Source organism: Heloderma suspectum, chromosome 2, assembly GCF_057233095.1.
Source record: "Heloderma suspectum isolate Gila_16-S chromosome 2, 16-S_ref, whole genome shotgun sequence".
In the NCBI taxonomy this organism is placed as follows: Eukaryota; Metazoa; Chordata; class Lepidosauria; order Squamata; family Helodermatidae; genus Heloderma; species Heloderma suspectum.
The window spans coordinates 276,281,482-276,308,429 of NC_139459.1; the positions used below are offsets into that span (position 1 = coordinate 276,281,482).

At 48.2% G+C, this 26,948-nt stretch overlaps 1 protein-coding gene across 13 annotated transcripts in view; it reads right to left on the reverse strand.

The window, feature by feature from the left end:
• The window catches only part of RNF44 (ring finger protein 44), a 90,655-nt gene that overhangs the window by 12,175 nt on the left and 51,532 nt on the right, over positions 1-26,948 (reverse strand). For 3 of the 13 annotated variants that reach the window (XM_084839328.1, XM_084839329.1, XM_084839325.1), the window contains exons 2-10: positions 24,981-25,162; positions 23,364-23,592; positions 15,211-15,411; positions 14,747-14,920; positions 10,489-10,656; positions 9,625-9,743; positions 9,282-9,369; positions 8,023-8,144; positions 3-7,122 (exon numbers count right to left, since the gene is read on the reverse strand). In XM_084839328.1, the coding sequence (XP_084695454.1) occupies positions 6,918-7,122; positions 8,023-8,144; positions 9,282-9,369; positions 9,625-9,743; positions 10,489-10,656; positions 14,747-14,920; positions 15,211-15,411; positions 23,364-23,592; positions 24,981-25,087 (1,413 nt within the window). In that variant the 5' untranslated portion in view covers positions 25,088-25,162 and the 3' untranslated portion in view covers positions 3-6,917. Of the gene's footprint in view, positions 1-2; positions 8,145-9,281; positions 9,370-9,624; positions 9,744-10,488; positions 10,657-14,746; positions 14,921-15,210; positions 15,412-23,363; positions 23,593-24,980; positions 26,698-26,948 lie in introns of those variants that run through there. The other 10 variants (XM_084839327.1, XM_084839324.1, XM_084839326.1 and 7 more) reach the window with 9 other exon arrangements.

The window sequence follows — 26,948 nt, forward strand, 5'->3', positions numbered from 1 at the left end:
ATCTTGGCTAACCCCTGTCCACTGAAAAGGCTCCAGCTGGCCTGCTACAGGGAAGCACAGGCAAGTTCACTGCTTTTGGGGCTGGCAGAACTAGCAGCTTAAGATACAGCGACATCCATTTTTAAGGGAAGGACCTAAGACAAATCTGGTCAAGGTGAATAACATAAAACCTGCAGAAATATTTATTTCATCTCAATCAGTTTGATTCCTCCAGTGGGTTTAGATAACAAAGTTCAAAAATATATGCGCTGTGGTGTATGTCAGTTTTATAGGGCAAACACACAGAGAAATTGCCAAATGAGACCAGTTCTTTCCTGGTCACCCCTATTTTGCATACATACACACACACAATAACAGGAAGTAAGAAGCACGGTCCTCCAAGGATTTGTACCAGGACCGATGTCATTTCACTGTTCGTAAATTATCTGGGGTCAGGGGTGAGTACAGTGGTGGCCACATTTGTGAACAACACCAAATTAAGATGGTGAAAATCCAACCATTCCAACAAAATGGCAAATAAGATTTAATCTAAATAAGTGCAGAGTGATGCGCATGGGAGGGAAATATATTATAGGCATATGGACATATACACACCCAAAAACACTGACTTGGCATGCAGCTGCAGTGAAAAGAGCAAACTCAGGGCTGAGAATTATTAGGAAAGGGACTGAAAATTGCCAGTATACCATCACTTTTCTATAAATCTATGGTGTTGCCACACTGGGAATACTGTGTACAGTTTTGCTTGCCCTGTCTTTAAAAGGGTATCATTGAGTTGGAAAAAGTGTAGAACAGAACAAGTAAAACCATCAGGGGTGGCAGGAAAGGCGATAGGAACACAGGAAGCTGCCTTATGCAGAGTCTGACTATTGGCCCATCTAGCCCAGTATTATCAACACTGACTGGCGGCGGCTCTTCGGGGTTTCAGGCATGAATTTTTCCAGCCCTACTTGGTGATGCTGGGGATTGGACTTGGGACCTTTTCCATGCAAAGCAGTGCTCTACTACTGAGCCATGGTCAAGTACATGGGTTTTTAAATTGGTGTAGGGAAAAAGGCAACAAAGGGGGGCCAGGGTAAGACTTTACCAAGTTATGGATGGTGTAAAAGGAGTGGATAGAAATGTTTCTCCCTTATACTACTAGAACAGGGTTCTATCAAGTGAAGTGGATGCAGGGCGAGCAGAAGATAGCATTTCTTCACACCATTAATTAACAGGAATTTGCAGCTACATGATGTGGCAATGACCACTGGCTCAGATGACTTGAAATGGGCATCAGACAAATACATGGAGGATATTAGGCATGATGGTGAATAGAACCTCTGAGTTCATATACCTCTGAATACTTGTTACTAGGGGACAAAAAGCAGGCCAGGCCTCTTGATTTCATGTGCTGCTTGTGGGCTTCACAGAAGTGTCTGGCTGGCCACTGTTGGAAACAGGATGCTAAACTAAATAGATCCATAGTCTGACCCAGTAGAGTTCTTCTTAAATTCTCTTCCATAGGGGTTCTACCTGTGATCTTCCCCACCCTCACATTAAAACTAGGACTGAGTTGCCTTACAAATGCGCCACCATGATTTACCAACACTTGAATTTGTGCGTAATCAAGTCAGGACAGGGAGACAGTGTGGCCCTCCAGATGTTGCTGTAGGGCTGGTGGAAGGTGCACTCCAACATCGGGGGGGCACACTTTGCCCACTCCTATAATAAAATCAGTGTCCTGGACACCTGCATAATTCACACACAATGTTGAACAGAGATTATAGCCATTATGAATGTGACAAGAAAGGGAGGGAAGACTTTAGGCTTGCGGGATCTATTTTGAGATCCACCAACCAGAGCTTGGTGCAAAAGACATACACTTAGAATTAAGGAATCCTGAGCTCAGGTATTTGTTTTGAATACCAAAACTGAATGGAGTTCACAGGCCTTCTACACAAAAGTACACTCCTGGTTACCCCCATGGCTTCTTCATTTCAGCAGTATACTCTAGGGCAGGTGGAGGAAGAGTCAATTTGTTGTTGCCATTGTTAAACAACTGGGAGTCATAAATCTTTGCCTGTCTGTTGCAAATCACCCAAAGATCCACCATTAGATCCAGATCTACTTTCTGCTGTCACCCTGCCCAGCTGCCTCATCCTGATGCAGTTGCAACCATCAGCCAGTAAAAGGAGCTGCCAAAGCTTGCAGGGGTGGACAACCTGCAGCCTTCAGCCTAATTTCAAAAGCCCTCTGCAAGTGGTCAGTATAGGCTTCTGGCAAGAGAGATCTTCCCCAGGAGCCCACTGGGTGGGGAGGAACAGTGGGAGGGGGCAGGGAGAGAGAGAGAGAGAGAGAGAGAGAGAATGGAACATTGGTACCTACCAAGAAGGTTCCTTCTGATTTGGTGTGCGGAAGGCATCCCACAATGGGTTACCTCCCTCTATCGCCCAGGAAAAGCAGGGACCACGTGACAAAGTTTTGTGTAGTCTGCCAGTCCCAGGCTCTCCCTGCCATTCCATCCATGGCTACAGCTCAGTAGCAGAGCAGTGAAAAGATCTCCCAACTTCTAGTAGAAGAAAATAAGACCACAGAGGAGAAACAGGGAAGAAGCACAGAGAGGAAATTATACTCATAGAAGGAACAGCTCCCCAGGTGAAGGTACATTTGAGACAGACCTTGATCTCTCTGCATACATCCAACTCATGCCAGCCCTTCTCCATGGGATGAGAGGAGTGAGGGCAGAAAGAGGGCAGAATGCTTTCTGGGACAGAAGGGAGCTACCAGGATAATCACTGCCTGGTCTGTCCAGATTTTTTGCAGTACCCTAGCCAGGAGTGGGCTTGGGGGGAAGGTGTAGAGTCCTGCCCTGAACCATGGCATGTTTAAAGCACCCTTGTCCTTGGCTCCATAGCAGTGGAATCATAAAAGGAACCGGTGGGGGGGTGTTACTGGACTGAAGTGATTCTGTATCTCTTAAAAGATTGATGGATGGGGGTTCCATTCTCCTGGATCTATCAACTGCCAGCTGAGACAGCCTACAGTTCGGTTCAGCTTGTCTCAGATTTGCTGAGCTGAGATGGAGGCGAGATGCCACTCGGCCCAGAGAAGCATAGCTTGCGCCTCCTTGTGAAGAGAGCAAGATTTCCTCCAACCTTGGCAATTCATATGGACTTTGGTTGTGGTTTTGTCCATCTGGATGTGTGAATGCTGCAGCTGGCAGGCAAAGTGCCTCAGGCTGAGGTGCACTTATCTGAGTTCTAGCCAGCTGATGCTGTGTTTTTGTTTTGCTACTTGCCAGTGGCTTTGGGCAACCTGACTGCTGTAGCGAGCGCCACATCTCTCCAGGCTGGCATCAGTGGTCAGCATGATCTTGGGAGGCTCTTGGAATGGTGTGCCCAGCTTCAGATTCTGCGGGATTTGTCATCAAAGAAGGGAAGACTTGAGTTGTTGAGTAAGGTGTATCTGCCAAAGTTGTTTATTGTATTCCGAGTCTGGAAGGGCAGAAGTAGCCACTGTAGAGGGCAGGAATGAAGTCTTGCCCACGAGATGATGCCTAGGCAGGAGATCATTAGACCCAAGGCATATGCCAAACCCATCAGATCTGCTGTACTGCTGTGGCAAAGGTGTGTTGTCTTTCATTGACGTTTGAGCGCTTTCTCTGGGCAAAGGAACATATGGCCCATGGAGGTGTTGATGAGGGCTTCTAGATGAAGGAGAGACTAAGCTGGTTGTAAGAGATTCTTTTTGTTGATAATGAAGCTATGATGGTTGAGAGAGGCCATGGTTAGGTATAAGTTGTTCAGGGCCTTCTCTCTGGAGGTTGATCTGAGAAGCACGTTATCTAAAAAGAGATAAATATGGATCCCTTAAAGACAAAAGATGCACTATAAGGGACACCATGATTTTGGTGAAGACACTTGGGGCGGAGGTTAGGCCAAAGGACATCACTTTGTACTGGAAATGTTGTGTTTGATATTCAAAATCTCAGAAATTTCCTGTAGTGTACACAGATGGCAATGTGGAGATATGCCTCTGTCAGGTCAACTGAACATAGAAATTCTCCCTTGTGGAGCACTTCTCTGTTTGTGAAGCATCTCCATGCGGAATTGTCTGTACCTGACATACTTGTTGATGTGCTTGAGGTCTAAAATGGATCTCCAATCTCCATTTTTCTTTGGCACAACAAATAAGATAGAGTAAATGCCAGAGAGCTTTTCTTGTTTCGGTACCAGTTCTATTGTTCCTATGTCGACCAGATGCTGGATCACTCAGGATATGGTCTGTGGTTTGGTTATGGAGCATGACATCAGAGATGGGAGGAACTGAAGAGGAAGGGCTTCTTGAAATTCTATGGAGGAGCCACTGTGGATGGTGTGTATGACCTAGCGATCTGAGGCTGACTGCTCCCAGGCTGGTAGAAACTGTTGCAGCATTCCCCCCGCTGAGATGTTTCTGGCATCAGAACTGTTGGTGACCTGGTTTTGCTGGTTGGAAGGAAGCAGAAAGTTTGGAAGAAGAGTTGGTGGAGCTGGAGTTTCTGGATTGGAAATGTGACCTAGACCAGACGGGCCTAGGGTATCTGTAGTTTTTGGATCAAAAGGAGGAAAGGTTAGTATTCCTCAAGGGACAAAGAAAAGGGTGGGTTCTGCCAACAGGTGTTTTGTCCTCCCACCTGGAGGAGGAGGGCATTACTTTCTTTTTTGTTTTGTTTCTATCAGGATGCCTTTTAGGGCTTTTTTTTCCTGAAGAAATCCACCCCGGAAAAGGCACCATGACAGAGTTGCCTCTGGATGGTATGTCCACATTCCACCATTAGAGCCAAATAGATCTGCAGGCCACTGTACTAGCTGCAGTGGCTCATGTGTAAACTGGAGGGCATCTTGGGTGGCATCTACTATAAAAGGGAACGACTTAGAGAGTTTGATCAGCCTCCTATAAAGGGCGGTCTGGTTCAGGTCCTTATTATTTATAGTATCTTCAACCCAGAGAACTGAAGCCCTTGCAAAATAGGACAAGACTGCTGGGGCATGTAAGGCAAGGGCTGACATGATATGGGCCTTCTTCAATGCAACGTCAGACCTTCATTCACCTGGGCCCTTAAGGGGTGTGTCCCCATCTTTCAGCATGATTGCTCCTGAGATCAGCACAGCCACTGGGGTATCTACAAGAGGTGTCTTAAGTTCTTCCATTATATCCTGGGGTTGTGTATAGAAGCAATGTGCAATGTTTGCACCTTCTTTACCCTGAATGGAAGAGCTCAACTCCGCTTTCAACAGTTTTTAAGAAGAACTGGGGAAGGGAACCTTCCCTAGTGGCTGGCTTAGATCTGGGAGACGTGGCCACCCACCGTGCAAGTGGCTGTACTTTCTCTGCCTTAGTAGGATTAATGGCTAAAGTAGAGATTGCCTTAGATGGTAAGGGTAAGAAGTTCTTCTATTTTTTAAAAAAAACTGTCTATGGAGGCATCTTCTGTTATCTCCATGTCTGACCACGAGCCCTCCTCTATGTCCGAGTCCCCTTTGCCCTGGGAGGACAAAGAGGAGTCACTATCCTGTAGTGGAATAGGATTAAAATTAAGTGCCTTGATAGCACTCCCTGTGGCTGTTGAGTGGGAATAAGGTGAACCCTCCCTGGAGTCCACCAAAGAGAGGTGGCCAAGCGTGGAGGTCGGATGTTTGCAAATTGTTGAGGCTTAGGAGGCCTGCTGGCAGTTTTGAATCAGGGGGCGGGGGGGAATCAGAAGGCTGTGGGTCACAAATGTATTTGGCATTGTGGCCAGGAATTGCAGCTGCTCCAGGACAGTTTTTGTGAGCTGTGAAATAACTGATAAATTAGGGAAATATTCTTAATGGGAGGGGGCTGTGACTCCACAGGCCTTGCTTTGGTTAAAACTGGAGGAGACAGAGGGGATTCAGCCTCATTTATAAAAGTGAAACTAGAATCCAAAATGACCACCCACTGTGTTTGGGGGGAAGTTGTCGCGGGGAGGCGTGGGGTGGAAATCAGTTATTACTCTCACCCTTCTTTTTGCTGAGAAGCTGATCTGCTGTGTCTGGGGCTTCTGAATCACTTCTTCAGACCCTGATTCCAGCCCAATAAACGGCTCTGGGTCTGTCCCAGAGAGGGTGCTGTGGTCTATAGACACAAGCGCCTCGACTCCCTCAGCCACGACCACTTCCCTTGGGGTCAGGCTGCTTCTGGCTGCATTGCTGGCAATGAGGATTCACAGGTGAGCAGAGCTGGCAAACTGCCTCTCACTGCATCTTTGCCCCTGAGCACAGCCGGTGAGATCACGCTCTGATCTGAGGCTGCGGGTCCAGTCAGCTTTCAGCGGGCTCCTGCACAGCCAGTCGCGAGTAACTTTGTTTTCCTTTTTTGCAGCTTTGGCGGCTGCTTTCTTTTCTGGAGGAGCCACAGAGAAGAGGAGGAAAACAAACCGTAGCGGAGGAAGGAGAAGAGCGAAGATGAACCTTTTTTCTTTCTTTTTTTTAAGATTGAGAACAAGTTTGTTTAACAGTAAATAAGAAGAAAAATAAGTATAAAGATGGAAAAGGCAAATCTCAGAATGGAACAAGATAGGAGAAATGCTCCGTTCTGGATTAAAACCAGGGACAAGCTGGCAGAAAGGAGCCTAAGACTGGCAGACAACTACCCAAACTCTGTCACATGGCCCTTGCTTTTCTTGGAGTTAACCCAGTCTAGGGGTGCCTTCCTCACATCAACCTGGAGAAAAGGGGGTGGTCACCCCACCCACTGCCAGCTGTGGCCCCACCAAGTGCTGGCATGCCCCCCGCCCCATTACCTCCAAGGGAACGCAGTCCTTGAAAGAAAACAGGTTGCCAACCCTTGCAACAAAGCTTTGGCTCATATCAAATGGTTTCCATGAGACCTATTTCCCTGTTCAGGTGTCTCATCCCACCACTATACACTTCCTAGGATGTTCCTTGCTGATTAAGCCCTAACACCCAGCACAGAACAATCTCTTCCGGCAATGGCTCCTTGACTACAGATTCCTTGGTCCAAGCTGCGGATGTTACCTTTAACCATTTGTCAATGCACTTCGCATGGAACTCGTGGTTGCAGGGCAGAACTCGCAGCAGCTGCCTTACTTCAAAGTCACTGAAGCACACGACACACCTGGGGAGGTAGGAAGCATCCAGTCAGGCAGGCAGCAGGAGAGAAGACAAGGGCCACACATGTGGGCCTGTAGTCACGAGGAGTCTTCAAGAATCGCATGGTCTAGCCTTTCCACTGTGGTAGGATTCCCTCACCTCTAGTTGTAGATACTTATCTAGGTGCCCCGTACCAAAGGTGCTTCCAGACAAGGCTTTTACTGTGCGATCACCCCGGCTCAAGGGGAGTCTAGATATCACCGTCACCCATTTGTGACCCTCCCATGTTTCCCCATCACTTCTTCCGTCTTTTTTCTTACCGCAAAAAAATTATTGAGGAGGGAAAGATGGAAGAGTTGTGCAATGTATTTAAATTGGCAGCACACTTCCAGGGGAGACTGTAGAACTTCTCTAGGAAAACTATTTCACTGCCCAACTAGCTGTACAACTGGTCACCTGCAAATTGAACCTACGCTTCGCAGAGCCCATCTAATCCTAAGGATGAAGCCAGATGTACCTCCTTCCAGATGTAAGTGGGCTGTTTTGCTGGAGGGAGAGCTTGGTTCTCCTCACCGTCACTCTTTTGCAGACACGTGTACCAATGCAGATATTTTCCTCTCCTCCCATGCTTTGGGCAGGCGTTTGGCTTCTTCTTCTTCTTCTTTTGTTTAAGTATAATCTTCCCTCACCCCACCCCACCCCAGCACCTAGCATGGTTATCCATTTAAATATGTATTAAGCACTTAAAAAGAAAAGCAATCTGTTGCTTTTCTAAATTTGAAACAATGCTCTGGATGAAGTGGGAGGGTGGCTTCGGGATTGCCCCCCTCAACTGCACTGCCTTCCCTTCTCACCTGGGCACTCTTGACTGTATGAAATAAAGAAGCTATCAGAGAACTTCTCTAAACTCTCCCCCAGTACTTACAAGGTTTGCTCTGACTGATGGCTCTCTGGGTTGAAACGGTAGGATGGAAGGTGCTCAATGTCTGCTTTGGTGAGTCCCCTTGGCTTGGCCTCTCCTAGCCTCTCAGCCAGATTCAGTAATGCCTAATGGAAGGGAGAGAGAGAGAGAGAGAGAGAGAGAGAGAAGGATCAGCTCCCTCCTGGGAATAACCACTCTCTCCACATCATATAAGCCAGGAGTGAAGCCTTTCCATCTTTTGTCAGTCTTTGAAGCCCTTATTATGGGCTTCCCACAGGCAGCTGATTGGCCACCGCAGGAACAGAATGCTGGACTAGATGGACTTTGGTCTGATTCATCAGAGTCATCAGGGCTCTTCCCATGTTCTCACTGTCAGCAGTTCCTAAGTTAGGGGTGTAGAAACTCCTGTCCGTGGGACACCCCAATCCAGCCCATGCCACCTCTTTGGATTCCTCCAGGGGACGGGGCATAGGCTCTGAGCACCCCCCTGAAGGAAACCCCTCAGAACGCATCCCCACAGCTATCTCCAATCTGAGACAGCACGGGGCAGCCTGGGCTTTCTCTGTGCTGGCAGGAGGCACAGTTCCGTGCCTCTTTCCAGCACAAAGGGCAGAAAAAGGAAACAGGGGAGTGAGGTGTCAGAAAGCAGGGCCATGGCCCCTGATGTCATCTGGCCTGCAGAGTGTAGGGTGGGGGGCAATCTAGCCCCCACCCCCCAAACAGTACTGCACCCCTGCCCTAAGGGCTGGTCCCAGAGAGCAGCAGCATCTTCTGTTGTACCTTTGCCCCCTCCTGCTGCCACCACCCATTTCCTTAAACACAGCAGTCCTGAGCTCTTTCTGACTCAGCCAACTTGCAGAACCATGCGCTGCTCTAGAATGGGGTGGGCAGATTTCAGACTTGCAGGCTCTACTTTGTTTTTTATTAGAGCTGGAGGCTGGGGAAAAATATATACACTTAGAATTAAAGAATTCTGAGCCCAGGGATTTATTCTGAATCCCAGAATTCAATGGAGCTCACCATCCTTCCACACAAAAATCAAATCCTGGTTACCCCATGGTTTCATCTTTTCAGCAGTATAATTTAGAGTAAGTGGATGGGGAGTCATTTTGTGGCTTTTTTGTATAGTTACAACAGTTGGGCGTCAGAAATCCTTGCTGATCTACTGCAAATCACCCAGATATCTACCAGTACAGCGAGATCTACCTTCGGCCTACTCCTGCTCTAGAGCCTTTCCACATTCTGACAACATAACAACCTACCTCATAGTTTTCCATCTCTACATCATCCACATCCAAATCCAAACTTATTGTGGGCCCCACAGCTGTTGGTGACACAGGAAGCATTGAACTACAGTTTAAAAAAAAGTGGCTCGTGGTTAACAGAAGCAGAAGTCAGACATCGGCACACATGCAGGACAGAACCAAAACCTATGTTTTGACCCAATGCATTGCTGGGGGAGAAAAGGTGGCCCATATTTCCACAGAAAGGCTACCTCGAAAGGCAAAGCCTTCAATCTAAACACCCGCCCCCTACACTAGTGAAGGGAGGATTCCAAAGAGCAATTCTCTCCTATTCATTAATGCATAGCTAACAGATACTCACAGGAAGTATGGCAGGAAGCTCGGGTAGTACGGTGGTGGGGGTGGCGGCGGGGGTGGCAGTGGCTGCTGCAATCTGTATCGCTGGGTATTCAGTCGCCGGGGCATCATGTGTGGATATGGCTGTTGGGAACACCAGGAGCTGGGTCAGTGTTGCCTAATGCCTAGGCGCACACACACACACACACACACACACACATGCTGTGTCGAGTGAAAAAAAAAAAACTGCATCCAGGCAAATAAAAGTTCTCTCACCAAGGAATGCGGAATTCTGCAATGCTATCTGTTACGCAGTTCAAGCACGTTTGCTGAGCCTAGTCTGTTGTTGTTTTTACTACATTGCATAACCTATTCTGGTTGGAGTGGGGAGCAGGAAGGAGCTATATAGGACACTGGAACCACATTCTCTTATTGCTGAACTTTTATTCAACCTGTGGCTTCTAAGAAATCAACAAGCACTGCCCACACACTTCCAAGCATATATTTTTTTGCAGCCACAAGGTCTACAGACGTGCAGGCTAAAAGAAAAAGAAAACTGACAATATCCAATGTGCCCCATGCAAGCTTTCCGCATCCCCCTGGAATTGTGGCACACACTTCTCCCTGTGCAGGAGAAATTTCCATATTTGTCAGCGTGACCCACACTGTGGGTCAGTTAGAGCCGCAAGGGTGAAGGACAGTGTTGGGTCATCATTTCGCATCTGCCCATCCACAAAAGCTGCTGGAAGAGAATCACTACACTTTGAAAATAGGCCCTGCACTCCTGGTTACTCCTTTTGCCCCACATGGTGTGCAAATGTTCCCCAGACTCTTGACCCAGCTGAGGCACAGAGCCCTTCAACCCACCTTCCTTCCACAGGACACTCACCACGCCAAAGGGCAGTTCCTGGTGCAGTGGGTCGTGGGTTTGTGGAAGGTAATGCAGTGGCACAGAGGGAGACAGTGCAGGAGTATGGTGGGAAGGAGAATATGAGAAGCCTCCAATGGAGTGCTGTTCACCCCGAAGCTCCACCTCATTTTCTATCCTTTGCAGTGGCTGTGGAGAAAAGCAAATAAGATGCAATGCTAATTAGCAACAGCTCCCAAAAACACCCATGGGGTCAGAAATGGTTCAGAAATGCTGCACTGAACAGCATGGCCCAGCCACCAGAGCAGAGGGGAAGCCCCAGCTTTGCTGCAGGGAACCAAAAGATGGCACTGCTACGCTAACTCTCACATGTTATAACCAGGATAGTCTGGTAGGTACCTTCCAGGGTTAACTTGATGGGAAGCCTCTTCCTTCTTCTGCTGCTCTTCCCAGCATTCTCTCTATGGACAGAACGACACGTGACAACAGCAAAGCCATGTTTGCAGATCACTGTCAAACAGCAACGGAGAGTGTGCGTGTTGGGGGGGGGGGGCATGATTTCCGCTGGGTGGGAGGGAGGCTGCTCCTTTTCTCCCAGGCTGGTTCCAAGACTAAGAACACACACACACACACACACACACACAGTGGGGAGGAAAAAGGCTGGCATAGCAAGAGTCTGGCACCCCTCCCGCATCCTGCTGTTGGAAACCCTCCTGACCAGCTTTGGTGGTGACCCATGTTGAAGGACATGAGTCCGCTGCCATCCTATGTAGCTCCACCCTATACCTCACTACTGACTCACAATGCATGCAAGTCACCAGTCCTTGCCCTTCTTAGATAAATTCCAAATTTTGATGTCTGCACACACAGCTGGGATCTTGCATCAAACGCAATGTAACGTACATATCACTAGCCATCATTCACGGCCATGGTGGAGGAGGGTGGGAAGAGGAATAGTGCAAAGCAGTCTTCATCAACCTAGTGCTCACCAGATGTATTGGAGTACAATACCCATCACCCACAGCCAGCATGATTGTTGATCATGCTGGCTGGGGAGGTTATAGGCCCACACATCTGGAAGGCACCAAGTTGGGGAAGGCTGGAGTAAAGCGTACCGTCTCAATTACTGGCACAAGGCAAGGCACCAATCAATCTCTTGACTGATAAGTGCTGACACACTATTTATTTATAATATGAATTGCATTAAACAACAAACAATGTAGAAAACACACAGAGATGAACCCAATACCAAGCAACTTCTGATTACCTAACGATGACGTCAAATGTCCTTCACTAGCTGGATGGTAAGAGTCTGTTTCTGTGTAGAAGGGTTCCTTTCAGTACATTCTTTTTTTCTCCTCTCCCTCTTCTTCCTGATGTCCTGCCCCTGCATCCTTCTCTTGTTTCTTCAGCTCTTCCCCCCCAACAATGGTCCTCAATGGACTTCCACCTCCACTTCATGACTTTTCCCTCACCTTTTATGTCCCCTCCTTCCACTCTCCAGACACTCCAGAACCTTACAGGATTAGCCATGCGATGACCGAATGGCTACCAAGCACCAGAAAACTTAGCTGACAGAGGCAACAGCACTCAGTGCTAAGAGGATCCGACAAGAGAGGTTTCCAGCACCAGCAGCAAAGATGCACATGGCCAGGACTGAGCTGCCTTTCCCTCACAATTTCCAACCTGATGTTTATTGGGGGGCGGGGGGGGGGGAGACTAACAGGGAGCTTCCTCTTGACTATTCCATCTATGCTCAGATGCCAAGAATTCTGGATGGCTCTTCCTTGGTTAATGAATCTCAAGATGAAGGAGGGTCAGTAAAGTCCAAACGGCTGTCAGATATTCCTTTTGGGGACTGATTTTCTGTAACAAGACTAAATCTGGTATTGTATATGTACTTTACTTTGGGACATTCTTTATTTCAGCAAGATACATGCATTATGCTATACATGGAAGGGCCACTGAGGAGAAGGACCTAGGGCACATGCTTTATATGTAGAAGGTCCCAATTCAGTCCGCAGCACCTCCAGGTAGGGCTGGAACAGCCCCATCCTAAGTGCTAGATCAGGGGTCCCTATCCTTTTTGGGTCAATGGGGTGCATTGGGAATTCTGAGACTGTCGTGGGCACTCCCACAAATGACTGCCATATTGGGGGGGGGGGGGTTATTCATAAAATGGCTGCCATGGTGGGCATGGCTGTTCACAAAAACCCATTTCCCAGAAGGCATACTCATGAGACTAAAAGAAAAGCACAAGGCAGAGGTAGGGTCTGCGCTCCAAAACAAAAAACAACTCTTTTGAAGCCCTTTGCAGCACGGCAACCTCCCAGATGTTTAAAAAAACATGAAAAATCTTAAGGAATAAAAACCATCAGAAAGAGCAGGGTGGGCACCAAGAGAGGTATCTGTGGGCACATTGGTGCCCATGGGCAAAACGTTGGGAGGCGCCAGTTCTAGAGTGCTGCTGACAGCCGCCATAGAGAACTCCAAGCCTGATACACCAGTGGCCTGACTTGGTTCAGAGCAGCTTCTGCTGTTACTCTTCCTCTGCTTCTTCTTCTAAGAGGAGTGTTGCCCATCTAAAACCCTAAACAAAATCCCTCATTTTTCACTGTACACCAGACACCATTCAACCCACCTATCACCGATACAGACACTCTTTCGCAACATCGGCTATTCTTTTTGACTACCACTAAGCTGTTGTCATCGCTCCCTCCGGCAGCAAGTCCCTCAGGCTGAATATGGTGCATGAAAAAACACTACTACTAGTTGGGAGGAATGTAAGGGTTCACAATGCCCTGGGTGGTCTTGCCCCAAATCTGCCATCCCGGAGTCATTGGGTCACCCCTTGCTTTCTTCCCCTTCAAAGAGAAGCCATGAAGGTGGGGGGAGAAAGCCCCAAATCATGCAGGAAAAAAATACAGAAAGGGTACAGGAGGCATTGGGGGTCACTGCGGTATAGCCCAGCCTTCCCCCACCTGGTACCCTCCAGATGTTTTAGACTACAGCTGCCATCAGCCCCAGCAAGAATGGCCAACAGTTAGGAATGCTTGGAGTTGTAGTCCAAAACATCTGGAGGCTGCCAGCTTGGGGAACCCTGGTATAGCCTGTAAAAATCTATCCTAACATATGGAAGCCTCATAAACTGGCATAGATTGAATCTGGCCTGTGGTAAAATGCCAAATGTATTAGGCAAGGCCAGACAGGTGAGTGGCCTCAAGCTCCCTAGCCCAGATGAGCCATCACTGCCTCAGCTTCAGTTACCCACTTACAAAATGGGAACATTTGCAGCCAGCCTCAAAGGATTATTGTTTGTGCATGTTGGGGGATGGAATAATGGTGTAAGCTCTTTCAGACACTGCAAGTTCTACAGGAATGTACTGTTTTCATCATGCATCGCCTCACACACTTTTGTAAGTGGAAAGGGAATTCATTAATAAGAAAAATGTGTCCAAGCTACCATGGGTGGTTAGTAGCAAGGAGGAACCCCTCCCTGCCCTAATCTCGCCCTCACGTGTTGCAAACTTTATGCAGAAACCCTCCCTGCTCCACCTAGCCTCTCCTCATCTGCTTTTTCTTTTGTGTCACGCCATTTTGATTGTAAGCTTGCAGGCAGGGCCTGCTTTGTTTTGATTGGTCATATGTAAGCTACTCGGGGGGCCTTTTTGGCTGAAGAGTAGGGCAAAAAGGCTTTACATCAAGGGTGTGGACACTCAGGCTTGTGGGCCAAATCTGGTCCTCTGCAGTTTCCCACGCTCTCTTTCCCTGGCCCTGCCCTCTTCACCTGAGTGCCATTTGGAGAGCCACTGGGCTGCCAGTGGAGATCTACATTCTCACTCCACACTGTCCCTTGTTGGGCAAGGTCACACCAGGGCTGCTGGTCATGTGTACCGTCCAGGCTTGGGTTTGTGTCTTGCCGGAGCTACATAGGAGCCTAGGCAAAAGATTAAGGTACGCAGGAGACCATTAGAATGGGATATTTCTATCACACATATGACATACCCTCCTCCTGACCACTGGAAGCCTCACCCAGATACAATTACGTTTTGGCTCTTTACAAGAACCATTTTCTCTTTACACTCAGGACAACTGCAGGAGACTTTCTTTGAAGACTGGCACTCGAGACATCAAGGAGTTGGCATGCCGTAGGCTATGCTAGAGGATCATGACCATGCCAGCTTGGACATCTCCCAACAGCGGCAGACCTGCGTGTGGGGAAGCGGGCCCCAGATATCCCTTTCTCCCCATCAAACCCATGCCATCCCAAGACACTTACCATGCGAGGATGCTGGGGCTGGAGTGGGACAAACTGGCTGAGGGGAGCCATATGCGGAGGCTGGTGTGGTGGCACGGGTGGTGGGGGGTGCAGGATGTAATGATCGCTGGAAATGAGTGGCGGGAATGTTTGGTAGGAGACAGGGAGTTGCTGCATGGCACAGGCCTGGATCAGCTACAAGAGGGGAGAGAGAGAGAGAGAAAGAGAGAGAAGAAAGTCCTCATGAGAAGGCTACATGCCACATGCTTAGGACCAGAGTGTCCTACCTGAAGGGCAGCCAATATCAATCTGGCTATAGAATAGGGAAGATGGCCATTGGCAGCAGGTTGCCCTCTCCTTAGATTGGCAGGAAACACCAATAAATCCTAGCCTCTTAAGTATATGGGAAAGAAAACAGACCCAGTTGATCAGCCCAAACAGTGCAGTGTGGCGGTACTTTCCTAAATCGGATAACAAGACTTTACCCTGTGCTGCTCTCCCCATGCCAATGGACTCACGGGGGGTGGGAGGCAGCAGAGTGGGTAGTGCTGTCCGCTGAACATCACTGAGCATGCTGGGAGCTGCTGCGCGCTGCAACCAGGGATGTGCTGGCCAGTGTGAATGGGGAAGCCTTGCGTTGTTACTGTGGTCACCGTATAGGAGAGAGGGACAGCTCCCTGATGCACCTGGAGAGAAGAGAGATGCATAGCAGAACCAAGTCACATTTCCTTGCATCAGCATATCCAAGCTACCTTACCCTTTCCACTTCCCCAGCTGATCCCAAAGCTAAGTATGCCAGCGCAGATTTGAAGCTAAGCAACATTACAAAAGGAAGCACTAGTCTCAGGTCTGAAGAGGGCTCCGTCACCCAGTGGCATCACAGAGAACACATCTACCCAGCAGTGCTGCCAGGTCCTTCTCCCTGGCATGCAAATCACAAAAAGGAGGTTATCCCAAACCAACAAAACCAAGCAAACTAACCCGCAGCAGATGTGAACCACTAGGGATAATAAATCAAAGACATAACGTGCAGGCGATGTGTCTTAAAGTCATACAAATACACAAAGGGGCATATTTCAGATAACCACAAAATAACAACTGATAAAATTCAATGTAAAGAGGTGTGTTCAAAATCTAAGAGATCTAAAATCCAAGAGCCAAGTGCCATAACAGAAAGCTTTCTGGAGGAACACTGCCCATATTGTCATGTCTAGGTTTTAGAGATTAAGGGTGAGCTCTGGTAGTCAGTTTCCTTTAGGAACCAACAGTCCAGCTGACTGGCACTGTCAAAGCCTCATGCAAGATGGGAAGAGCAGGCCCGGGGGGGAAAAGCAGGATCCTGGATCCGGCATGGAGATTCTAAATTAGTGAAGAAGGCTTCCCATTGCAGAAATTTAGCCCCAGACGTGGCGAGAATGGCAAGGTCAGCACTGTGAGAGCAGGGCCAGGGAGCACACCCCCTGCTCTCCCCCCTCGTGCAACTCCAAGGATGTGAGTGCGACAACTTGAATTGGTCTACTTACAAATGTGAATCTGTGAGGATATCACTTGAGCAAGCTATCTATTACAGCTGTCAGGTTAAAAAATAGTAACGCCTAAATCACAGAATGAATTTCCACACCTCTGAGTAGTTCAGCTCAGACCCCACTGAGAAGCTGCAGGCCTTTGTATGGCATATGAATGAAGATCTGCATCCAAACTGGCTCTTGGTGAAGATCTCCTGATGTGATTCAAGTGACCAACAACCCATCCGGCAGCTAGAATTCTTGGGACTTCCTTTTAAGAAACCTTTAGATTTTGAACCCTCACCTATATAATTTAATTGTATTTCATCAGTTATTTTGTGCTTTGATATGTGCACATTATATTTTTGAATCAACTCTAGTGGTTACTCCTTCCTGTTTCTAGGTCCCTCTCTTGGGATACGTGGCTTGCTCAGAAAATTGTTGGTCTGGCACTTTTTACCCTCTGCCCCCCAAAAGACAATGCAAGCAGCTCCCAATTAACCTGGAAACTAAGGCATATCCCTGGCACGAGAGGATATGTCTAAAGTTCATTTTTATTGCTTCAGTGAAAGTGAAGTCTTATTTTTATTATGTTTTATATAAATGGCTTATAATATAGTTTTAATCTCTATTTATATTGCATAGTGCCCCAGAAGAAGGATGTATATTTGAAGTACACTGGTCTCAATAAACATCTGGAGCACACTGGTCCCCATAAACATACTTCTGTGCATCTGGAGGGTCCTCCCTTCTTTTACTGGAGGACAGGGTACCACATTGTTTCACTGGCCGACGGGGCTTCCACGTTAGGGCATTAAATCCCTGGTTTAAAAGGTGCTAACTTTCTGCTGTGCACTGCTGGAGAGGGCACCCTCATCAGGCACTCTACTGGCCTGGATACAGACTGCCACAGGAATACACAGTTTCACCCTTTGCTCAAGGCGACTTGGAACACAGCCAAGCTAAACCAATACATGTCACAATCTGGAGCACAGCAGCTATGGGTTGCCAGTTCCCTGGGGAATGATGCACAACAGCAGAGGGGCATATTGGTAAGAGTCATTTCTGGCATGAAGGCCAGAAGCATTTCAGCATGTGTGTATGCGTGTGGATGAGTGTGAGTGTATGCATTTAAGTGTATATCTATATGAAATTAAGATATCCTGTCTCCCAAAGTATTAGGGACAAACTACATGTTACCTTGTGGTGCTGGAGAAGACTCTTACGAGTGCCCTGGACTGCAAGGAGGTCAAATCAGTCCATCCTAAAGGAAATCAACCCTGACTGCTCATTGGAAGGACAGATACTGAAGCTGAAGCTCCAATATTTTGGCCACCTAATGCGAAGAGAAAACTCCCTGGAAAAGACCCTGATGCTGGGAAAGACTGAAGGCAAAAGGAGAAGGGGACGGCAGAGGATGAGATGGCTAGATAGCATCACGGATGCAATGAATATGAACTTGAGCACGCTCCGGGAGAGAGCGCAGGACAGGAAGGCCTGGCGTGCTATGGTCCATGGGGTCACGAAGAGTCGGACACGACTGAACGACTGAACAACAACATGTTACCTCAATTATGTAATGGGCAGCTGGCGCCCTTTGGTTTCTTACTCACAAGTAAGTGTGCATTGCACCAATTCAGACTGGGACCAGCATACAAGGAGGGGAGGATTGAACATTCCCCCCACATTTGCTTCCCAAAATTCACCCTCACACACACTACCACTGCTACTACACCAAGCTCACACACACACACACACAGGATTATAAAGACAAAATACTTCATGGCATGAATGGTTTTCTTCTTTTTAATTCCCATGGGTAGGGTGGGCAGGTGGGATTCCAGGACACAAACAGCCAGGGAGGGAAAGATTTAATCTTTCCCTCCTGGTGCGCACTAGTCCCAATCCAAATCAGGGCTGCACACTGTTACTCGTGAATAAGAAAGCAAAAGGGGTAAGCTAAAAATTGAAGTAATGTGTAGCGGTGGGCTACGTAGAGGTAGTGGGCTCTCCCACACTGGAGGCATTCAAGACAAAGCTGGACAGCCATCTGTCAGGGATGCTCTGACTTGGATTCCTGCGTTGAGCCAAAGGTTGGACTCAATGGTCTTATAGGACCCTTCCAACCCTACTGTTCTATGATTCTATGCAGTTTGACCCTTATAGAGTCTCTACCTGAAGCTGAGGGAGGGAACCATCTTACCCAGAGGTTCCTGCCTGCCACAGAAAGACAAGCAAGTTTAGCAGGACAGAGGCCCAAATCTGGGGAGTCAAATCCCCAGCCAGCTGGACCTGACAAGGGTGGTCCTCCACAACTCCAGCAGCCGCTGTGTAGATGCTGCCATGGGGATAGGGCTCCCACAGCTATAGGGCTTGCACAGGTATATCGACTCATTAGATGGGATATGACAAGGGCTCTTCATATATTCTGAACCATGAAATTTGCAGGTTGGCGCATAGTCTGGTTTTCTGAGAACCTATGTTTTAGTTTTAAAGACATGCTGCTAGGCCTGACAGTTGTGGGAATAAAGAACGTAAAGCTTATGTGCAGGTTTCGCCACAAGGCTGACACACTAGGAGGACTTGATCATGCATTTCACTGGCCACGATACCACCTGCTGACCTTGGCCCCACCTCCTAAATTCAGCATAACCTGTGAAAAAGCACATACACACGTATAAACTGACTCTGTACAAGGGAGTGAAGAATCAGCCTAGCCAAGGGTCCCCAATCTCCTATACATGCATAGACCCTTTCACAGATTATGCCATACTGGGGTGGGGACAGAAGGCACAATCCCTCTTCTCCCCATACACATGTTCAAAGTCCTCAATATGCAGGGGTTCTAGTGGTCAGGAGGGCTTGCTCCCTGAACAATTTCCTGACTCCTAGACTCACCACCACCATGTCCTTTCCCCTCAGTTTCCTCAGCCCCTGACCAAAATATTCTGGAGCCAGCAAAACCTCCAATATTTATTTAAAGAATTTATAAAACCACACTTTCATCCAAAAATGGATTGCAGGCCGGTGTACATAAAAATGGAACATCAATACAATATTAAAACATAAAATTAAAAGGAGTCAAATTATTTAACCAAATGAAAATAATTTAAGCTGTAATCCTATGGTCCCTGGAAGAGCATTCCCCCAATGTGTCCCTGCCATTGGAGGGAAGAATTTCCTTCCCACTAGATGCAGTGGGAGGGAAATTGTAAAAAGTAAAGAAAAAAACAGAAGTGGAGGGGGCAGGGAGAGAAAAACATTGCTCCCCCTCCCTACCAGCATAAATTGGGCAGGGCTTTGGGTAATGCAGTTATTCCATCTTTGAACCTCCCTGCCTGGGCAAAAAGAAAAAAAAATGTTTAAACCTGGTACCAAAAGGAATACTGCAGGCTAACAAAGTATATGTGAACTGCATAAGTTACAATCCAGGAAAGTGGAACAACAATATAACCCAGCCTTCCCCAAGCTGGTGCCCTCCACATGTGTTGGACTGCAACTCCCAGCATCCTCCAGCCAGCTATGCTCACTGGGGGATTCTGGGAGTAGTAGTCCAACACACCTGGAGGGCACCATCTTGGGGAAGGCTGATATAACCCTTTCCTTTTTATACTGGTGCTATAGGCTCCCCACCAGTTCACGATGATTCCAACAGTTATTGTTCCTCTCAGCCTGTACTCTAAGAACAGCGGGGAGAGAGCCAGGTTTTTCACATTCTGATGTGGGGCCAGAAGGGATATCAATAAAATCTTGCCCACTTGCTGCAAACTGCCTTTGGAACTACATCAACTCAAGGGGACGTGGTTCCACATCAGATAAAGGAGAAGGCCCTAGGTGCATTAGGGAGGAAGCAGGAAAGGACTCCTTAGGGTTCTATCCCAAAAATCCAGAGGACTGGCTTGATCCTAACAGGCAAGAACATATGAAGCTGCCTCATACTGTCATGCTTTTGGTCTGTCTAGCCCAGTATTATCAGCCACTGCCCCTCCAGGGTCTCAGATGAGAGGCCTTTCCCTCACCCTGTTACCCAAGTTCCTCAATCCTCTAACTGGGAATCCTAATGTCTGAGCCCGAAGCCCTAAGCATGCAAGTGCACACTGAGCGACAGGCCCTCTCATGACCTGCAAGCAGCACAGCCAGCTAACTAAATAACCGGCACGCGCGAATATGTTCATAGGACTGTCCACTTCAGCACACGTCAGCAGTTACAGTCAGGGTCAGAAATATTGGAACAAGGATAACTGTTTTGGCAGTTGGCCTCTGTACACCACCACATTGAAGTTGAAAGGAAACACACCCAGATGGGAGCGAAGTCAGGACTTTCAGCTGTAATTCAAGGGGTTTGACAAAAGTGGGGCACTAACCATTCAGGAAGGACAGCCAGTGGCATACACACACACCCCCATCGTTGGTGGCTCATAAGTAATGGAACAAACCACCATCATTTCAAACTTGAGGATCACCTTTAATACCTAGATGAAAATCCTTTGCAGTCAATGACTGCCTGAAGTCTGGAACCCATGGACATGACCAAATGCTGAGTTTCCTGCCTCGAGATGCTTTGCCAGATCTTTACTGCAGCTGCCTTCAGCTGCTGCTTGTTTGTGGGTCTTTCTGCCTTCAGTCTTGTCTTCAGTAAGTGAAAAGCCTATTCTATTGGGTGGAGATCAGGTGACTGACTTGGCCATTGAAGAACTTCCCACTTCTTTGCCTTGAGAAACTCTTGGGTAGCTTTTGCTGTATGTTTCGGGTCATTATCCATCTGCAATATGAAGCGGCGTCCTATCAGTTTGGCAGCACTCGGCTGAATCTGAGCAGAAAGTATAGGCCTATACACTTCAGAATTCATCCCGCTGCTTTTATCAGCAGTCAGGTCATCAAGAAACACCAGTGACCCATTTCCATTGGCAGCCATATATGCCCAGGCCATAACACTGCCTCCACCATGTTTGACAGATGATGTGGTATGCTTTGGATCATGAGCTGTTCCTTTCCTTCTCCATACTTTTCTCTTCCCATCATTCTGGTACAAGTTAATCTTGGTTTCATCAGTCCAAAGAATCTTATTCCAGAACTGGACAGGCCTTTTTAGGTGTTTGCTGGCAAAGGCTAATCTGGCCTGTCTGTTCTTGAGCATTACCAGTGGTTTGCACCTTGTTGTGAAGCCTCTGTATTTACATTCATAAAGCCATCTCTTGACTGTAGATGTTGACAATGACATGCCTACCTCCTCAAGAGCATTCTTGACCTGGCTAGATGTTGTGAAAGGGTTCCTCTTCACCATGAGCAGAATTCTGCAGTCATCCACTTTAGTTGTCTTCCGTGGTCTTCCAGGCATTTTGCTGTTGCTGAGCTTGCCAGGTAATTCCTTCTTTTTCAGGATGTTCCAAACTGTTGTGTTGGCCACTCCCAATGTTTTTGCTACCTCTCTGATGGGTTTATTTTGTTTCGTCAGCCTAATGATGGCCTCCTTCACTCGCATGGACACCTCTTTGGACCTCATGTTGGGAGTTCCAGGGAACAGCTACCAAATGCAAATGTAACACTCAGAACAACCTCCAGGCCTTTTATCTGCTTGATTGGTCATGGAGTGCCCAGGAAACAGGCCACACCTGGCCATGCAGCTGCTTGTCAGCCATTCGTTCCATTACTTGTGAGCCACCAATGATTTGGGGGGGGGGAGGTTATGCCACTGGCTGTCCTCCCTGAATGGTTAGTGTCCCACTTTTGCCCACTCCCTTGAATTACAGCTGAAAGTCCTGACTTTGCTCCCATCTGGGTGTGTTTCCTTTCAACTTCAATGTGGTGGTGTACAGAGGCCAACTGCCAAAACAGTTATCCTTGTTCCAATATTTCTGGCCCTGACTGTATATGTCCCTGGATGGGCTTGCACTGCCATCCTTTCAGTCAACAGAGGGATGTGCTGGCTGACTGCACCACAGAGATGAGGCTTCAGGAAGGATTCCCATTTACAGTGAATTTAAAAATGCTCAGTATCAGATGCATCCAACACAAACACTATTCCAGCTCTTCAATGGAGGGAATGAAGAAAACCGGGAGGTGTTTGTCCTGAAGTGGTTTTCTACCCTTGGCCAACTCAAGGCCATAGGCAAGGGGTAGGTGACCTTTTAGGGCCCAAGGGCACATTTGAGAATTTGAAAAACTGTCCTGGGCACCACTACAAAATGGCTGCCATGGGAAGTAAGGGGCCTATAAGACCATCGAGCCCAACCCCTGCTCAATGCGTGGCAAAGGACAAGTAACAAGGCAGAAGTAGTGTCCAATACTTCCTTGGAACCCAGAGTTTTCAGCACCAGTAGAAACCTATTTCACAGCAACCCCACCAGCTGGTATGAAAATGTTTATTACTTTTGTTTTTAAAGTGGGAGAGGTAGGTGTCAGGAGCGCCCTAACTGCCTCTTACAGTCCCCTCCAATAGCCAACTCAGGACACAGACAACGAGGATTCTTTCCAAGGCTTTATTCCTTTATTACTTTATGACTCTTACAGATACTAATCACTAGCGACTAAGCAAGGAACTGCACTGGGGATAGATAGCAGAGTAGCCTAAGCTCCAGGTAAGGCAGTTGGTCCCCGTTTGAAGAAGAACCACGGGAAGACTCTGAACTTATGGGCTACAGAGAGATCCTCCCTCTTTCCCTTGGGTCCTCGGGACGCGACCGTTGTTTTAGCGCCTCCTTTCAGCGCCCTCCATCTGTCGCTGCTCCCTGCATCTGCGCCGAGCATCCAGCAAGCCCCCCTCCAGCGCTCTCTCACTGCCAGGGTCACTATCTCTCTCAGGAATGCTGGCAGGAGGAATCTCTGCCAGCTGCTGTGCTTGTGAGAAATGAGTGAGCTCCTCTCCCACGGATTGCTGTTCCTCCTCAGAATCAGAACTGCTCTGGGGCTCTATGGGCTCAGTTTCCACCCTGACATCAGGGCACTTTGGTGGGCACCAAGAAAGATGTCCAGGGGCGCATTGGTGCCTGTGGACAGCACACTGCCTATGCCTGCCCTAGGCAAGCTCCAGCCGGCACTGGCGGGACAAGATTCCAGCTCTTGGAATTCATTACATTTTGAACACATCTGCTATAGCAGCATCACACCATCCCCAACACACACACAGTCCCTACCTGCTCATGGAGATCCACCATGAATGGATGCTGGTGGGGTGGGTGTGCAGCCGGGTGAAGCATTCGTGGTGGCGTGGTGGCCAGAACGTACACCGGGTGCTCATCTACGGGGACTTGTGGCTGTGGCTGCTGCTGCTGGAAAAAAGCCGGGTGCAAGTAGTTCTCATCCTGGGCTAGGAGAGTTTGCAGAGGTCGCTCGCGTTGGCCCCAGTGGTGCCGGGAAGGAGGGCTGTGGAGCCAGTTGGGGGGAGAGAAATATAGAGGGGTGACCCCAGGGGCCAGCCAGTTATCTGTGCTGAGCTCTCAGCTACAAATACAGCCATTTTTACAGCAGGGCTAGGCCATAGTTATGGACTTGAGCACGCTCCAGGAGACAGCGGAGGACAGGAAGGCCTGGCGTGCTATGGTTCATGGGGTCACGAAGAGTCGGACACGACTGAACGACTAAACAACAACAACAGGCCAGAGTTACAACATGGCATGGGGGTGGGGGGGTTGTAGGAACCAACTGCTGACGTAGCAAAACTAGGACACAAGTTCAGTCACAACACTGAACATACAGACTATGTGGCATCTTCACTGCCAGGATTCTGGTTTGATCAATCTCTTCAGCATGCAAAGCAAAGCTGTTCTGCTATTTATCTGGAGAGGATAGACAGAGAGAGCTCTGCTAGCCTCACCCAGGACCTCGGATGACAAGCCTTCGATATCCTCCCAGACATGGTACATTCCAAGTGTCTGGAGCAAAGCCTGCACACTACCCTATATGGCAGGGGTAGGGGAATGCGCGGCTCCCAGATATTGTTAGACTACAACTCCCCATCAGCCCCAGCCAGCATAGCCAACAGTGAGAGACGACGGAAGTTGCAATCCAACCACATCTGGAGGACACCCGTTCCCCATCCCTGCTGTAAGGCAAGTGAAGAAATCCTAAGGGCACTGAACACAGGCTTGCTACGGGTGCTTTACAAGTGATGGCCCAGCCACCTGAGAAAGCACCTGGCCTCTTGTAATAACGCCCACCCCACCACCTTTCCTTCTGCATTGTCCAGCCTGTACTTTTGATATTCAGCACAGAAGGCTACCTGGACTCTAGATTAGTTTATATCTTTTCAGGCAGACCCTGATTAATTTTGTTCAGACAGCTGTACAAATGCCTTGTAATTACACAATCCAAGGGGTGCATTCCCTACCCATTTCAGATCTCTCTCCATCAGTGATGACATATGGTTTGCAAAGTGTGTGTGTGTGTGTGTGTGAGAATGGCATAGCTCTTGATGGCCAACACAAAGGGCTTCTGGTGCGGATTTATAGGAGAGGAAGATGGGTGCTGGTGCGTAAAGCATTTCACCCAGAAATTGAAAGCCTGATTTAATACAGAATATGGTGGGTGTTGTTGTTTTTAACTACATATGGATCTCTTTGGAAACTACAGGTGCCACCTTCACCAGCCGCAGTTATGTAGCAGCACCCAGAGCTGAAAGCAGTAATCTCTGTATAAGTGCACACATAACATTTATTTTGAAGGAGGCATAGGGAGCCTCTGGATTTCCCAACGCTTGCTCCGAGAAACCTTTGCACAGATAATCAATGTAGTTAAGAGAAGATGTGCTGTACCTTCTCCTGAGGTGTGCTGGACTGCCACAGCTTCCCCCTGGGAATCGCCACTGGTCAAAGGGATCAGAAGGAGGCCACCTATTCACTGCCAGTTCCCATGGTCGCATTGGGGATGTTGGCAAGGCAAAAGGTGAGGCTGGATCTCAGACTCCAAACACAACTGCACGCCAGTTCTTGGGGATCTGCAGGAAGCAATGAAATAGCTGCTGAACCAGAGCTTTGAAGCAAAAAGAGGTGTCAAGCCATTTCAGTTCATGACAACCACCTCTGCTGGATCAGTCATCCTAACGGGCGCCGACAGGGGCTACAACACCGGTAGGGCAGACCACAGGGGCAGATGCAGGGGGAAGCTTCAAGCCTCTCATCATATTTACATCTTGGCCCACCATGCACATAAAATGCTCTCCTCGCATGACTATCTCCAATAGCTTTGAATTTTTCCTCTTTTCATTCCCCTCCCCACCCATCATTTCCCCCTACCACTTTTTCCTGCATCTATGTATCAGGCTTTATCTTGCCCTTCCTGCAAGGAGCTCAGAGCAGCATACCTATTTCCCCCACCCCCAATCCCCACAACAACCCTGCAGTGCAGATTAATCTGGGAGGCAGCAAATGACCCAAGGTCAGCCAGAGAGCTTTGTGGCTAAGTGGGGATTTGAGCCTGGGCCTCCCCAGTTCAAGTCCAACATTCTAACCACTATACCACCCTGCCTCTCCTGCATGCTTTCCACAGGGTCACCTCTCCACCAACAGAGAACAATTTGCAATTCACATCCTGACAGAGACACACAAGTGTATGGTTGCTGACAGGGGGCAGTGGGGGGTGGGGGGAATATGCAGAAGTTCTTCTTTCTTTTTTAAATGAGCACAGTATACCTGAGAACCCAGTCCCTGCCGGCTTAAAAGCCGGAATTGTTCTCAGAACTCACATTGCTCAGAAGACAGAGCTGAGAACAAGGCACTGACAAACAGTGGTGCACACATCACTTTGATAACACACTGCCCTCCCTGCCCCAGGATCTGCTCCTCAGCTTTGTACTTTCCTGCCCCATCTCATCAACAGCATCAATTTCATCACCATTAGCAGAAGAGATGCACATTCTATTAAGCACCCAGCTGGCAAATGACCCAAACAGAGTGAGCAGATGCCTCCCACCCTGCCCAGATTGCAATGCTCCTGCCTCCAGATGACCTCAGAACAAGTCCCTAGAATTAACACGGCTGTGATGTTTTTCCAGGCCTTGGCAAGGGTGGAACATGGCAATATTAGGCTGCCCCAGCATTTCTGCTAGGGCATCTTGGGCATTGACCACCAGCTACCTAAATGGCTCCGGGCCTCTTCAGAGAAAGGATGCCACAAGATAGAAGTCTGCTGCCACAGCATTAGTGCTATTTACTTTTGTCCCATGAACCACACCACAAGGAGAGAAGAGGCAAAGACTACGGACAGAAGGAAACCAACCCTATTCTGAACTGTTGGCAAAAGGTCAACGTCATGGTTGGAACACAGTCTAGACAAGTGTTCTTGGTTAGGATGCCTACTGACCCAAGGATAAGGTGCCAGACTGCTCGGGACAGGGTTGAACTCCTCTTGAAAGATCAAGCTTGCAATTTCAGAGTTCTCCTGCATGCAACTTTGCTTCCAGATGTCCAGGTGGAGGTTGTAGCCAGAAGGACTTTTGCTCAGCTTCAGCTGGTCCACCAACTATGCCCATTCCTAGAATAGTCAGACCCAGTCACAGTCAAGCATGCACTCATTACATTTAGATTGGATTACTGTAATGCACTCTACGTGATGTTGCCTTTGAAGACCATTTAGAAAATTCCTCTGGTGCAGATTGCTGCTGCAAGGGTTTTGACCAGTGCCAGGTCTTCGGAAAATGTTACTCTCTTATTGTACCCATCTGTTTTCAGGTGCAATTTGAGGTGCTGGTTGCCACTTTTAAATCTCTAAACACGTTAGTACCA